Here is a 15,694-nt window from a genome sequence, read left to right as displayed (position 1 = left end):
TTTTTTTATTTTTCCTTCCCAGTTCCCACTCCTCTATGAAATTTAGGTTTTCTTTTGATATTTGACCAAATAAATTACTCTATTCATTTCATTTTTTTTTATCCAATCCCTAAAAATTTATAAATCTATTGTAAAAATTGTGCTAAAAGGGTCAAAGTGAAATTTAGGTTTTCAGTGTTCTGTTTTTTTATTTTTCCTTCCCAGTTCCCACTCCTCTATGAAATTTAGGTGTTCTTTTGATATTTGACCAAATAAATTAGGGTTTTTTGTCAAAAACTACCTTATATTTAGGGGTATTTGTAAAAATACTACCTTATATTATTTTTCTTGTTTCAGACTACCTTTATTTTCTCTTTTTTTGGTCAATAACTACCTACGCTAAGAGTCTAGACATATTTAGTCTGTTTTACGGTTTTAACTTATCTCACATGACTCTTTTATGTTTTAATCTTACTTAGGCCTGATTTTGGGAAGTCATGATGTACTTACGCTTAACTTTAGTAGATGTTTAAGTTATTTTTGAAATGTAAAATTCATAAATTTTTCTTATCTGAAGTCAAATTATGGGTTGAATGCGATTGATCATTGTTGTTTGATGTTAACAAAGACATATGTGATAGGTTAATAACGCTAAATCGATCAAATCTTGTCATATATTCGGCATAGGTAGTTATTGACCAAAAAATGAGAAAACAAAGGTAGTCTAAAACAAGAAAAATAATATAAGGTAGTATTTTTACAAATACCCCTAAATATAAGGTAGTTTTTGACAAAAAACCCAAATAAATTACTCTATTCATTTCATTTTTTTTATCCAATCCCTAAAAATTTATAAATCTATTGTAAAAATTGTGCTAAAAGGGTCAAAGTGCGATAAAAAAAAATTTCGTCGAAAAAGTATTAAGTCAAAACTCGAACCCCCATTATTAGAACTCTAGAAACGCCGTTGGTTAGATTGGTTACGGTTGTACAACCAGTTGTATAATAGTATTTGTGCATTATTATATAGGTAATTTATTAAAAAAATAAAAAAAAAACTCTAAATACTAAACATTTATTACACGTGGTCTAAAACAGTAGATTTGCACATTGTCATTGTAATTTCATGGTATTAAAAGAATACCCAGTGGTAATAGATCAACCGTAGGTTAAATTCACCTGTTGGTCGTCACTATAAATAGGAAGTGTAGCCGCGAGATATCTTATCTTTTCACAAATATCGCCCTGCATGGACAGCAAAATACTAACAATTATAAACCCAAAAAAAAAAAAAAAAAAAAAAAAAAAAGATAAAAATCGATAAAATGACACATTTGGACAATATGTTGCAACTTATCAAATGAGGAATAAATACACGCGCTAAAATAATTAGTCAAATAATTACTATATAAATATAGTCAGTATTTGTCACGTATGTGTAGTGTCACAATTGATAAATCCCATACTTTGTATAAAGTGGCGATATTGAATATATTAGACAAAAAAATGTTTATTCCTACTAATATCATATATCAAAGTATATAATTATAAAAATTAACAATAATTATATGTTTATAATGTATAATTAAAATTAGAGAAAATAAACATTTGTAAAAAGACGCCAATTTGACCTGTTTATGACCCTAACTCGACTCCAGACCCATATAAACCCGACTCGTACAAACCCATATTTTTCACAAACCTGAAATAAACCCGACCCGACACCCCCATAAACCTGACCCATTCAAATCCATATTTTACAAATCAAAAATAGACCCGACTCGTATACTTGTAACCTGCTCGCCTGAGCTGTTTAATAGGTCTACTTACAGTGCAATTTGGAGCCGTTGCTATACCAGCTTGAGGGCCACCGAGTGATATGAAATTCTTAATCTGCTCATTTTATGAAACAAATTGATTAAAAAAATATAAAATATAGTATATTGTAAATACAGAATTTATACAAGCTAGCTATTTATTTGGCAACCAAAATAATTTAGTGTCAAATCCTTTGTCACGTTAAATTTCATTTTTCTCAAAAAAATTCACACGGGCTTATTGTTAAGATATAGAGGAATAGAGAATTGGATGACAAGATTGCAAATAATGCATATATTGTGTTTCTTGCTTACTTATTTCAACAATAATAACATCCTATATATATAGGATTACAAGAAGCATTATACTAACTAATGGTGGAAACATAGCCCTTAGAATAGGGAGTAAGTGGAGCATTATTCCCCTAAATTAGGTAAGTGGAGCATTAGTGAAGCATTAGTGGCATAGATTAGGGAGTAAGTGGAGCATTAGTGAAGCATTAGTGGCATAGATTAGGGAGTAAGTGGAGCATTAGTGGGATATTTCCTAATACCCCCCCTCAAGCTGGAGCGTGAAGGTCGAGAACGCCTAGCTTGCGGAGAAGAGTAAGAAATTGCGGTGCACCCAAGGCTTTGGTAAAAATGTCGGCCAATTGTGACGTAGTAGACACATGAGCCGTGGTGATCAAGCCATCAATAATAGCATCCCGAATGAAGTGGCAATCTATTTCAATGTGCTTCGTGCGCTCGTGAAAAACAGGGTTGCGAGCAAGATCAATTGCGGATTGGCTATCAGAAAATACCTTCATGTGAGTGCTGATATGAATGTCGAAATTTAGAAGAAGACCTTTCAACCATTTTAATTCACAAACAATATTTGCCATGGATCGATATTCTGCTTCGGCAGAGGATAACGAGACCGTGGTTTGCTTTTTTGTTTTCCACGAAACAGGAGACCCACCGAGAAAGATGAACCAACCGCTGACAGATCGTCTCGAGTTTGGACAACCGCCATAATCCGAATCACACCAACCCGTAATGCTTAAATTACTATCAGCACGAAGTAAAATGCCTTGACCCGGGCTTCCTTTGAGATATTTGACGACCCGTAATGCCGCGGACATATGTTCCTCTCGGGGTTGATGGAGAAAACGAGATAGGATGTGAACGGCATAGGATAAATCGGGGCGAGTCACGGAGAGGTAAACAAGGCGACCAACAAGTCTTCTATATGACTCGATATTTTCGAGTAAAGGACCAGTAGCTTCGCCAAGTGTGTGGTGTTGCTCCATGGGTGTTTGAGCGGGCTTGCATCCCAATAAACCAACCTCAGAAATTATGTCAAGGGCATATTTCCGTTGGCTGACATAAATTCCTTCCGAGCTACGAGAAATTTCGAGACCCAAAAAATATTTGAGCGGTCCCAAATCCTTCATATGAAAGCACGTGCCCAAATACGACTTGAAATTTGCAACAGCGGAAGAATCATTCCCCGCAATAACCAGATCATCAACATAAACAAGAATAAAGAGCCGAACCTGGTTTTGCGAGTAAGAAAATAACGAATAATCGGAATGGGATTGTTTGAACCCATAATCTTTGAGAGCCGTTGTGAGCTTGGCAAACCAGCAACGGGGAGCTTGTCGAAGACCGTATAAAGACTTTTTTAAACGACAAACTTTGCCTTCTTTACCACGGCTGAAACCGGGAGGAATTTTCATGTAGACTTCCTCGTCCAAGTCACCGTGTAAGAAAGCGTTATGCACATCCATTTGATGAAGCTCCCATTTATTTATAGCTGCAATGGCTAAAAAATACGGGACGGTGACCATTTTAACAACAGGAGCAAAAGTCTCACCATAATCCAACCCTTCGATTTGATGATTCCCAAAGACAACAAGTCGGGCTTTAAGACGTTCGATCGATCCATCGGACCTATATTTGATTTTATAAATCCATCGACAACCAAGGGCCTTCTTATCAGGTGGAAGGTCGGAGAGTTCCCAAGTCGCATTTCGTTCGAGAGCATCAATTTCGAGCTTCATAGCCTCGCACCACCCATCATCTCGTATAGCATCTTTAAAGGATGGTGGTTCAACACCCATGGTGACGGCTGCTAAAAAATTACGATGTCTCTCCGAGAATGAATTGCAATTAATATAATTTGCTAAATGATAAGACGTACCTGAGGACGACGTGGGAGAGCTCGGTGGACTGGGAGACGGGGATGGACTGTGCGTTGTATCAAGGATATATCCCCGAAGTCGGGAATTCGGAAAGCGAAGTCGATGGCCCCTGCCAAGTGCGGCAGCCTCTGTTTCACTGTGCGCGGCAGCCCCTGTTTCGCTGCTCGGATCAGTGACAATTATTTCTACCGTGCCAGCTGCACCACCGGTAGTAGGACCAGACCCGTCAAGGGTCGAATTACCCGCCCCATCAGGCGATGCGGAAGTACCCGGATCATAAGAAAGTGACTCATCAAAAGTTTCATCATATGGAAGCGAATCGTTCGTAGGGGAAGATGACAGTGTAGTGGCCTCATTTGTAATAAAAGGAAATTCAGTCTCTTGAAAAACAACGTCTCGGGAAACGAAAAATGACTTGGTTTCGAGGTCATAAAGTTTCCAACCCTTTTTGTTAGACGGGTAACCCACGAATACACATTTACGTCCTTTTTTAGCAAATTTGTCGCCTTTAGTATATTGATTATGAGCAAAGCACAAACAACCAAAGACTCGTAAATTTATGTACGAAGGCGATGCTCCAAATAGACATTCAAATGGAGTCTTTCCATTGAGTAAAGATGAAGGAGTTCGATTAATTAAATAGGCAGCCGAGAGGACACATTCGCCCCAAAAAAACGTGGGAAGATTACCTTGAAAACATAGAGCACGCGCAACATTTAAAATATGGCGATGTTTTCTTTCGACACGCCCATTTTGTTGGGGCGTACCGACGCAAGATGTCTCAAATTTAATTCCTTTAGAGAAAAAATACGCGGCCATACAGTTAAATTCCGTCCCGTTGTCACTACGAACCGTTTTGATTGTTTTTGAAAATTGAGTGGCAACCATATTAATAAAGCTCATAAACATATCAGTCACTTCCTTTTTATCGAGAAGTAAATAAACCCAAGTTGCTCGGGAGTAGTCATCAACAATGGTCAAAAAATATCGTGCACCACACGACGAGGGAGTACGATAAGAGCCCCATAAATCACAATGTATCAATTCAAACAAATCTGAAGCATGCTTAGTATTGGAAGTAAAACTGTGACGATGTTGTTTTGCATAATGACAAATATCACAAACCAAATCCTTAGTAATAGTCTTATCGCAATTGAAACTACTTAGTGGAGGAATAAGCTTGACTATTTTATCGGACGGATGACCAAGACGCCGATGCCAAAGATTAAAAGTACCTTGTTGCGTCACGTTATTCACCACCGTAGTCCTTGTCCCCGCACGAATCCAATATAGTCCATCCCGTAACTCACCGGCTCCAATCGTCGTCCTCAAGGAACGGTCCTGAATAAGACAAGAAGATTTAGCAAATTCAAAACATAGATTAGTGTTCGATGTAAGCTGCGAAATAGATATCAAATTGCATTGTAAGCTCGGTATATAAAGAACATCCTGAAGAGTGAGAAATTCATTAATGTAAACGGTGCCTGTCATAGCGGCGATGACTTGGTGGCCATTCGGTAAACAAACAGGCCTACCAATGATTGTTTTATGGTCTTGCAAACATGACAGGGTACCCGTGACATGATTGGAAGCCCCAGTGTCGAGAATCCAATTACACATACCGCTTAGGCGATCGGAGGCAAGAAGAGAATGAGCCGTAGGACCCATCACAGCATTAGCACGAACAGGGATAGCCTCGTCCTTATCTCGACCAGCCCCAGAAACAGAGGCACCTGAACCACGTGAACCTCCTGTGTTTGTCATCCGGTATTGGCGATATTCAGCGAGGGTTCGTGGCCTGTTTCCCCACCAGTCAGGAAAGCGATGAGTCTTGAAGAAGCAAGTAGCAACCGCATGTCCGCGGGTCTCACAGTGAGAGCAAAACAGAGGACGCCGATGAGCACGCTCTTTATCGCGCATGACCCGCCAATCCACAGCAGAATTGTCATTGGCAGAAGACAGTGCAAATGCACTGACATCAGACACATCCGAATGACTCGGACGAAGACGCTCCTCTTGAAGCACAATATTATACGCACGATTTAAAGTGGGTAGGGGATCAAGTTGAAACTGTTGAGAGCGGATATTACCGTATAAAGTCGCATCTAGTCCCATAAAAAATTGATGTAATCTTTCATTGTCAAGACGCTTAATAGCAGCCTTTCCAATGTCGCACTCGCATTTGTTACATTTGCACGAAAATGGTGGTTCATGAACAGCAAGCGAGTCCCAAAGCGATTTTAATTTACCAAAATAAGAGGTGACAAAATATACCTTTGGTTTGCTTAAAATTCTTTAACTGAGTTTTGAGATTATGAATTTCCATACCGTCTACCACCGCAAACTGTGACTCCAACTCGGCCCACAAAATCGAAGCATCGTAGCCGTAAGTCACGTTATCAAGTAGAGAGGGAGAGATCGTGTTACGAATCCATTGTACAAGAGTACAATGGACCGCTTCCCAGTTTTCAAGATCGGATTCTTTGGTGGGTTTTTTTATTGTTCCATCAACAAAGCCAAACTTGCGTCGCGATTTCAACGACATTTTCATGGACATATGCCAGACGTCATAGTTGTCATGACGAAGTTCGATATTGGAGATTTTTGCACCCGGCCCATCTTGGGAACCGAGATAATAAGGATTAGAGGGATCGATTCTTGGGAAAACGACAGCGGATTTGTGTCCGTGTCGTCTCCACCATGAGTGTTTGTTGTTTTTTTTTTTTTTTTTTTTTTTTTTTTTTTTTTTGAGTAGGGTTTGTTTTAGGATAGAGGATTGTAGGGAGAGGATAGAAACCAGCTCTGATACCATGTTAAGATATAGAGGAATAGAGAATTGGATGACAAGATTGCAAATAATGCATATATTGTGTTTCTTGCTTACTTATTTCAACAATAATAACATCCTATATATATAGGATTACAAGAAGCATTATACTAACTAATGGTGGAAACATAGCCCTTAGAATAGGGAGTAAGTGGAGCATTATTCCCCTAAATTAGGTAAGTGGAGCATTAGTGAAGCATTAGTGGCATAGATTAGGGAGTAAGTGGAGCATTAGTGAAGCATTAGTGGCATAGATTAGGGAGTAAGTGGAGCATTAGTGGGATATTTCCTAATACTTATTCAACTTAATACTCCGTATGTAAGCAGTGGTGGGGGGAGGGGGGGCGGCGGGGCAGGGGCGCTAACCGGGGCCCGGGCGGATAAAATTTTCGAAATTTTAGTTAAATTTTTCAAAAAAATTTCGGGGTGCCTTATGAAATTAGTCATTCGTCCCCCCTAAGTTCAAATCCTGGCTCTGCCACTGTATGTAGGTCTTATATAGTTATACATATTTGGTTCAGTGACCAAATTTTATGTGTTCATCATACCTTAAAATAACAGGATCGGTCGATGCGGGAACTGTTTATCAAGTTTAAACACATACTCTATAACTAGTTGAGATCCCGTGCTAAAGCACGGCATTTGTAAGGTTTAAATTAATTGAGCTTGTAAAAATTAAAATTTTTTACATAAATGAGTTATAGTTATAATAGTATGCTGTAATATACTGATTATAATATTAATAAAATTCTAAAATAAAAGGTTTAATATTCAAATGACTTTTAGAATAAATTATTTTTGTGTGAATCTATTTTTATTATTAAAAATAATGATAGCTGACTATTATGGAATAACATAATCTAATATAGGGTCAGTACTCTGTTATTATAAAGCACATATTGACCTTATAACGGAAACATATATAAATAGTATACGACACATTTAGAGGGACGATTTACAAACAACTAAAATAGTATTTACCCTTATATTCTTTTTTCTTTTATTTTTAATAGGAAAATTAGAAATATTGATTCTTACTCCTTATCCTTTATTAAGAACAACCCAGATTAATAAAGATTAGTTAACTTAGAAAAAAGGATAATTTAGTTTAGAAAAAAGAACAAAAATAATTGAAACTTTATCAACTCCAACCCCAAACTTAAAAAAGAACAAATTAGTATACTACGGGTATATTAAGCGTGAATTATGGCAGTGTTAATCCTATTTTTAGTTGACATTTGATTTGATTGTAATATTTTATTCTGTTTATAAATTTTTTAATCAATAAATTAAAAGTCATAATTTTAATGTGGCCTATCATTCCCCTTAAACTAAAAGAATAAGAAACTGAAAATTTTCCCGCCTAAATGCTTTTAACTAGAAATTGGGTCTAACTTTATCTAGATATGTATTGGACATAATATATGGTCTTTATGTGTCAAAATATCTTATCAAACACCGCAACTTCTATAGTTTGACCAAATTTATTTCATTCATTATTATCTCATTAGTCAAATATATGTATTTTAAATGTCGTAAATTTTCTTTTTAAAACATATGCACATTTTACTCATATTATTAAAATCAGTGTGTGTTTTTCACTTTTTTAGTCTTTAAATTTTTTACTCCGTGTAAATTGTTACTCCGTATATTGTAACAAAAATTACAAAAATAGTTATATGCTTCAGATGCGTAAAAATAAGCATAAATTTTTTGTAATTAAACTAGAGATGATCATGGGCCGGGCCTTTCTAACAAAATCGGTCCATTTGTATTGGCCGGGTCGGGTCGGGCCAAATGCGTGGGCTTATTTAGCAAGCCCAAACCCGGCCCTTATGGGCTAATGCGGACTTTTGGGCCTAAATGGGCTTTTTCGGGCCCTAAAATTTACGACTTACCCTAGGAAATAATTAGCGTAATACCTTCAATTACAACTTTTAAAACATACATAGTGTATAAAATATGATGAAATCCATATGAATTGCTCTCTATAATAAAATAAAGACAAACATCGCCACTTTAGAATGCTTAATCATGCATTCGTAGATATGATTTATGTTATGCATACTTTGTTTTATAAATCTAAAAAATATACTTGAGTTTGTAAAGAGTTGGGTATAACTTTAACGCTACTTTAATAGGTTCTATTAGAAAAAAAATCATTATTAATAAATATGGGCCGGGTCGGGCCGAAATTTGGGCCAAACGCTTGGCCCAAACCCGGCCCCAAAATATTTTGGGCCTTTTTAGGCCGGCCCATGGGCTTTTTTGGGCCAAAACTAAAGGCTCAAGCCCTTCCAAAAAGCGGGCCGGGCCGGGTAGGGCCAATGGACTTGGGCCATTTGATCAGCTCTAAATTAAACTAACAATCTTCTTTTTTTAATGATAAACTTATTCCGAGTAAAAATGTAAAATTCGTTCTATTTTAATTCTTAGTTTATTAGCTCTAATTGTTAAGTTCTCTACACATGACATTCTAAAATACCGTGCTTTAGCACGGGCTCTATACTAGTATTTATCAATGAATTGAGCGGAAAAATACCGCTGACCAAGTCAACAATATTGAGCAAGGTCAAGGGTATCCACAGCAAAGTCAACGACTTAGACAGTCTAGCCGATGCATCCCATCGGCCTGTCACCTGGGTCCCGGCCAGACAACTAGCCAGCCGAGACCCAAATCCGCGTACTCATATCCAAGACCCTCGGCGAGCCCGCCACGCAGTCCATCGGCCGAGGGTACAACGGTCTTTTCACCTTTTGTCACGTGGCCACCTGGCCACTACGTGACAAAAGGTGAATGCCTATAAATACTCCTCAACCTTCATTGAGGAAAGGATCCACAAATTGACCTAATAACCACTATTCATCTGGTAATATCTTCCTTATCTCTCTACAATACACTCTTAGCCAAGTAACAACAACTTACCTCTCTAAGTTTACTGACTTGAGCGTCGGAGTGAGTACGCTCGGCCAAAGCCGAGTCCTCAGTTTGTTCATCGTTTCAGGAGACCGCAGGAAGGATTCCAGCAAGGACATCATTCTACTAGCTACGAGTGGTATCAAACATCTGCTCTGGAATTACACCCGGAACAATTGGCGCCGTCTGTGGGGAAGAGGACACTAGAAGCTAGTCACATTCATTCCCAAACAACAAAAACAAAAACACAAAAAACCCACCCAAAAAGCTAAGATGTCGAAACAACAAGAGATAGTCGCAACCGACGAAGCCACATTCTACCAAGATGATACATTTCACCATTCTGGAGTAGTACAACCCTCCACCGGCGTAGTAGTCCAACCGGAATTCGGAATGCCGATAATACCGGACACGCCGCCGCCCGCCAACCAGGTCACCATCATGGGACAGGTGGTTGACGTAGCAAAACTGAAGACACTCCTGGACCTAATTGGGAGTACACCAACTCACATAGGCACGCCGACGCGAGCGGCGGAAGCCGTCCAGGAGACCAGAGCCCAGAACGTGACTCCAAGAAACCTGAACGGAGCACTGGGAGAAGCAGACCCTACCAAGACACCGGAGGAGCCCAAAGTGGTCGTGGTAAACGTAAGTCCTTCTCGCACTCGGGAGAGGACATCGCCGCCGCAAAACCAACGAGGCACACCCCGGGGGAACCAGCGAAGCCCGACTCAGGAGAGCCGGAGAAGAAGCCCGAGTCGAAGGAGGAGTCCTTCCCGCTACGAGGAGAGAAGCCGGACCAGGAACACGAGGAGTCGGTCGCCGCGTGTCATCCGACACATAGTCAAGCAGCCTCTCAGTGATTATGTTCTAGAGACCGCCGTGCCACCCAAGCTGAAGTTACCAACGCTCACATACAAAGGAGATAGTGACCCAACCGACCACGCCGAGGCCTTTGAGTCTCACATGTCGGTATGGGAGCAGCCCGACGAGGTCTGGTGCCGGGTCTTCCCAACGACCCTACATGGATTGGCTCAGAGTTGGTACAAGGGGCTCCCCGGCGGCTCGATATACTGTTTCGCCGACCTAAAGGACGCTTTCTTGGCCCAGTACTCTTGTAACAAAAGGAGGGCCGTGGAGACATCGGACCTCCTAACTATCAAACAGGAGGAGGGCGAGTCTCTACGAGCCTACGTGAAAAGGTTCGACGGCAAGGTTCAACAGATTCGGGAGATCAACCCCGAACTAGCGGCGTTCGCACTAATGAAAGGCCTCCCGAAGGGAAGCTTGAAAGACGAGCTCATCAAGCACGGGGGCCTGGGCCTGGACGCCGCAAGGAAGATGGCCGATCAGGCCATCAAGGTGGAAGATTACCACAAGACCTGGGTAGGCCCCAACGAGGCCGATCCCTCAAAGAAGAAAAGCCATCGGGATGACAGTCCGGATGAGGGACGCCGCGACACTAACAGGTCGCGGTCTGATGAGAAACGCCGTGACAAAAACAGGTCACGGTCCGATAGATCTGCCAAGAAGCAGGACTCGACGGGCGCCGGGGGGAATTCGGGCTATTTTTACCAAAGGCATTACCATGACAAAACCCCTCGGTCGCACGGCCGCCTGGTTTCGCCCGAGCGAAGCGAGGGCCGGGTGGGAGCGGCCTCCCAAGCCAAAAGGAGACGGAGACGCGAACCAGTACTGCGAGTACCACGGTTGCGCCGGCCACCTCACTGACAACTGCCGGCACCTGAAGAATGCCATTGAAGAGCTAATCCGAAAGGGGTGCCTCGACAAGTATGTGGCCAAAGGCCGAAGACCGACGCCCGGCGGTCGGATAAGAAATCCGTTTTTCAACGGATAGGAGTTATCCATGTAGTCATCGGAGGGAACGAGAACGGTGGGTCGGCTCATGGGCACAAACGGCACCTGAACGAGCTGTATCAGGCCATCAACTTTGTGCCCAACGCAGCGACCCCCGCCTCCAAAGATTCCCGATATGACTATTGGAGGGAAGGACTACGAAGGAGTCATCGCCCCTCACAAATGACCCACTCGTAGTCAACTTGGACGTAGCCAATCACCTGGTGAAGAGGTGTCCATTGACACAGCGCCTACACAAACATTATGTTTAGGGAGTGCTTTAACAGACCTCGGCCTTAGACTCAAGGATTTGAGCCCCCGCACCCATCCACTATACGACTTCTCCGGGGTCGGCACTGGTACCCCTCGGTTCAATCAGGGCTCCGGTGATGTTCGGCGAGGGGAATGCGGCCAAAAATGTCTTAGCCGAGTTCGTCGTCATCAACGGCTCGTCACCTACAACGCCCTAATAGGCCGAGTTACTCGAGCGATGCCGACGCAGTGATGTCCATCCGGCCCGACACTAATGTATGTCTCGGACCGGGGGGAAGCACATAAACTCGTCTCCAAGGACGAGAAGGACGAGGTGGTCAACATCCGGATATCTGCGGAGGATGCAACATGCAATCCCTCAAAGTGGCGAAGCGATCGGAGAGTGGGAAAAGCTCGTCCTCACAACCAAAGGGCGACCTTATGGATGCAACCGACGGCTGACAGAGGCGGAGCACCTCTAATAAGGCATTAGGAAACTAATAGACCTTGTTTAGCGCCGGAGGTGCCCAAAACAGTTGTGGGCACCCGACGCATGTTAAATGTAAAAGGAACCAAGTCTTTCATCGAAATGTTCATTTTTCAAAGCTAGGCGCCATCATGAAGCCGACGCCGTCTCATCTTGTCGATTGGATAAGAGCGGCGTTCGTTGTGAAAAACGACGACGCCCGCTCCTCACTTGTCGATTGGACAAGAGCGGCGATCGTTATAAAGAATGAAGCCGACGCCGTCTCATCTGTCGATTGGATAAGAGCGGCGTTCGTTGTGAAAAACGACGGCGCCCGCTCACACTTGTCGATTGACAAGAGCGGCGGTCGTTATAAAGAATGAAGCCGACGCCGTCTCATACTGTCGATTGGATAAGAGCGGCGTTCGTTGAAAACGACGACGCCTTTGCTCACACTGTCGATTGGACAAGAGCGGCAGTCGTTATAAAGAATGAAGCCGACGCCGTCTCATACTGTCGATTGGATAAGAGCGGCGTTCGTTGTGAAAACGACGACGCCTGCTCACACTGTCGATTGGACAAGAGCGGCAGTCGTTATAAAGAATGAAGCCGACGCCGTCTCATACTGTCGATTGGACAAGAGCGGTGGTCCCCATGAAGAAATGTAGTGCTGTGGCAGTCACCCCAAATAGTAGACGCTTCGGCAGTCACTTAAAGTGGTAGACGCCGCGTAACACACTATCCGGGGCTTGACTCACACCGTCATAGACAAGAGCGGTGGTCCCCATGAAGAAATGTAGTCTTTCGCGGCGAGTCACCCCAAATAGTAGACGCTTGGCGATCACTTAAAGTGGTAGACGCCGCGTAACACACTATCCGGGCCGACTCTTCTCTTGTATCGACAAGAGCGGCGAGCCGCCATCGAAGCGAACACCGCGGCGATCGCGGTCAGCACAGTTGGTAAAAGCGTTAAAAACAGTTGAGATGTACACTCTAAAAACCGCCTCGGCCAAGCCAAGGCGGGAACAAAAAGAGACGCTCAATTAACGACGTAGGAGGGCAACTCAGACAAAAACGAGAAAAAGACCTCGGCCAAGCCAGAGGCAAAGTGGAAACACTGAGTACCATTGAAGCACTCAAAAGAAATAGAGTAAAGACCTCGGCATGCCGAAGGCAAAGGAAGCAAGTTCTTATTAATAATAAACAGGTTCTGAGATGAAAAGAATGCGACGACGGCAGTCCCCATTGGGATAAGCCAAAACACAACCTATCAAAGTTGTACAAAATACAAGGAAAGAAAAGCAAAAACTACAATTTAAGTCATTTGAAGCGCCAAAAGATGGCGAAGGAAGGAGCTTGACAATCGACCCCGAACAAACTGAAACAGACTGGATCTGAAACTTGTTCTCATCGAACCCGCGGTGTTAGTGAGGAGTGAAGCTATCTGAGACACCGGGCAGCCCGCCTCCCTATGCCTGTCATTGCTCACCACCAGCAGCGGTAGCCGCACCCTCTTCAGTGGGCAACCCAGCAGCTTCCTTAGCAGCCTCAGCTTCGGCCTCGGCTTCATCACCGCCCTCATTCTCGTCGGCTTCCTCATGGGCCGCCTTAGCCTTCTCGGAAGAGCGGCCTTCTCCGCGGGCACCTCCTTCTCAATCTTCGCCCTCACTGCCTCCTGGGCCTTCTCCACCATGGCTTTCTCCTTAGCCGCAAGCTTATCATCAAGCAGCTCGTTATATCTGTCCCACGGAAAGGAATCTTCAAGAGGGAAAAGCTCCTCGATCACTTCCCTGGCAGCTCCCTCGGCCAGATCCCGAATCGGCGCACGCAGTTAGGGAGCATGACGGTTTGGAGCATCTCAATGTCCTCCTCCTTCTGCTTGATGACGGCCTCTTTGCCCCGAATCAGCTTCGCCTGGGCCTTAAAAAGGTCCCTGGATTCATCCCTCTGCTGGAGATAGAGGTCGGCACGCCCCTGAACCTTCTCCAGCAGCTTCGCAGCTTCGACTGCCGCAGCCTCGGCCTTGGCTCTCTCAGCAAGGACCTCCCTTTCAGCGTCCTCCCTGGCTTTTCTCTCAGCCAAGAGCGCCTTCTCGATCTCTCCCCTAAGCGTCCGCTCATTGAGGAGATCCAGCTTTGCCGACACAGCCACCTGCTTAGTAACGTCACGCTCATGAACGGCGCGAGCCACGGCCTTCTCCTGCTCCTTAAGACGAGCACCGGTGGCCACGTGCCACCTTGCCAGCTCCCTAATTAGCTTCGTGCCTTCCTCTATAAGCTGGGAGACGGAAGCCTTCTGGGATGAAGGGACGGTGGTAACAATTTGTCCACCAACCTGCGGATGGGAGACGGAAGCCTTCTGGGATGAAGGGTTGACGGTGGCGCCTTGATCACCAACCTGCGCAGAGGTCCCCTTCACCCGCCGCCCAACGAGAGCGGTTTAGCCGGGTCATTTGGTGACCTACAAAATTTAATAGAAGCATTAGTATCGGCATGTATCGGCGTATCGATAGGTACCTAATGACCTGGCTAGATTTGAGCCACGGGATAGATAGGTACCTTGCCTGGCCTTCTTGGCCGAAGAAGGCACCTCCTCGCCGGCAGTAGAGGCTGTTTTCTTCCTCTTACGGATGAGAGGAGATCCCTCCGCATCAGAGTCCCCCTCAGAAGGAATATCAACAATCTCCACCTTCTTTGGGGGGGGAGTAGGAGATGGAATCGGGGTCAATGGCGTTTTTCGCGTCCGACGCACTACACCACTAACGACCCTCGCCTGAGCCTCCTCCACGCTCAAGCCCTTCAGCCGTTGTTCCATAAGGTCACTCACCGACTTCCTACGGTCGTGGGCTGGAGCCTTCGGATGCAAGTTATCAACGGTCCCATCTTTGTGCAGCCCCATTCTACGAAGAAGATCCTCAGACAAGTACCTTCCAAAGTGGTCTGCGAAAGAAACAAAGCAAGAGTTAAGTAGGAAAAATAAACCGAAATCCGAGGAGCAAGAGCATTAAGAGCGGCGATGGGCCTCACACCGACCCCACTCACCCTGTGCTAGGGCCGGTATGAGGCCAACGTGGCAGAGCGGCTCATCCTGAAGGATGATCTGCGTCGGGGGAATCCATTTTTTCGGTACCCCACTCTTGTCCACCTCAAAGAGCCTCATTGCCAGCTTCTCATCCCCTTGGAGATGGACGCGGCTGACATCCATTTTGAGTTTCTTCCGGAAACCCATCTATCGTGCTCACTTTGAGTTTCACACCGCAAGTTAACTCGGTCTTTGGAAAAAGCGAGCGGCAGCGGATAGTCATCCGGCACCTTAACGTACACCCACCGCCTTGCCGATCCTTGCAAGAAGGAAGCTTGTTGACAGAGACATAACCCGCTCCATCTCCACACT

At 43.9% G+C, this 15,694-nt stretch overlaps 1 protein-coding gene across 1 annotated transcript in view; it reads right to left on the bottom strand.

Moving 5' to 3' along the window:
• Nucleotides 1-1,081: 1,081 nt before the first annotated feature.
• LOC141594260 (uncharacterized) overlaps nucleotides 1,082-15,694 on the bottom strand; it is a 56,387-nt gene continuing 41,774 nt past the window's right edge. Inside the window, exons 7-8 of the mRNA XM_074414389.1 lie at nucleotides 1,810-1,872; nucleotides 1,082-1,224 (exon numbers count right to left, since the gene is read on the bottom strand). Of these exons, the coding sequence (XP_074270490.1) occupies nucleotides 1,138-1,224; nucleotides 1,810-1,872 (150 nt within the window). The 3' untranslated portion in view covers nucleotides 1,082-1,137. The remainder of the gene's footprint in view (nucleotides 1,225-1,809; nucleotides 1,873-15,694) is intronic.

Source organism: Silene latifolia, chromosome 8 (assembly GCF_048544455.1).
Source record: "Silene latifolia isolate original U9 population chromosome 8, ASM4854445v1, whole genome shotgun sequence".
Lineage (NCBI taxonomy): Eukaryota > Viridiplantae > Streptophyta > Magnoliopsida > Caryophyllales > Caryophyllaceae > Silene > Silene latifolia.
The sequence above is the reverse complement of the archived record's forward strand: the minus strand, read 5'-3'. Positions and strand labels throughout refer to the sequence as shown.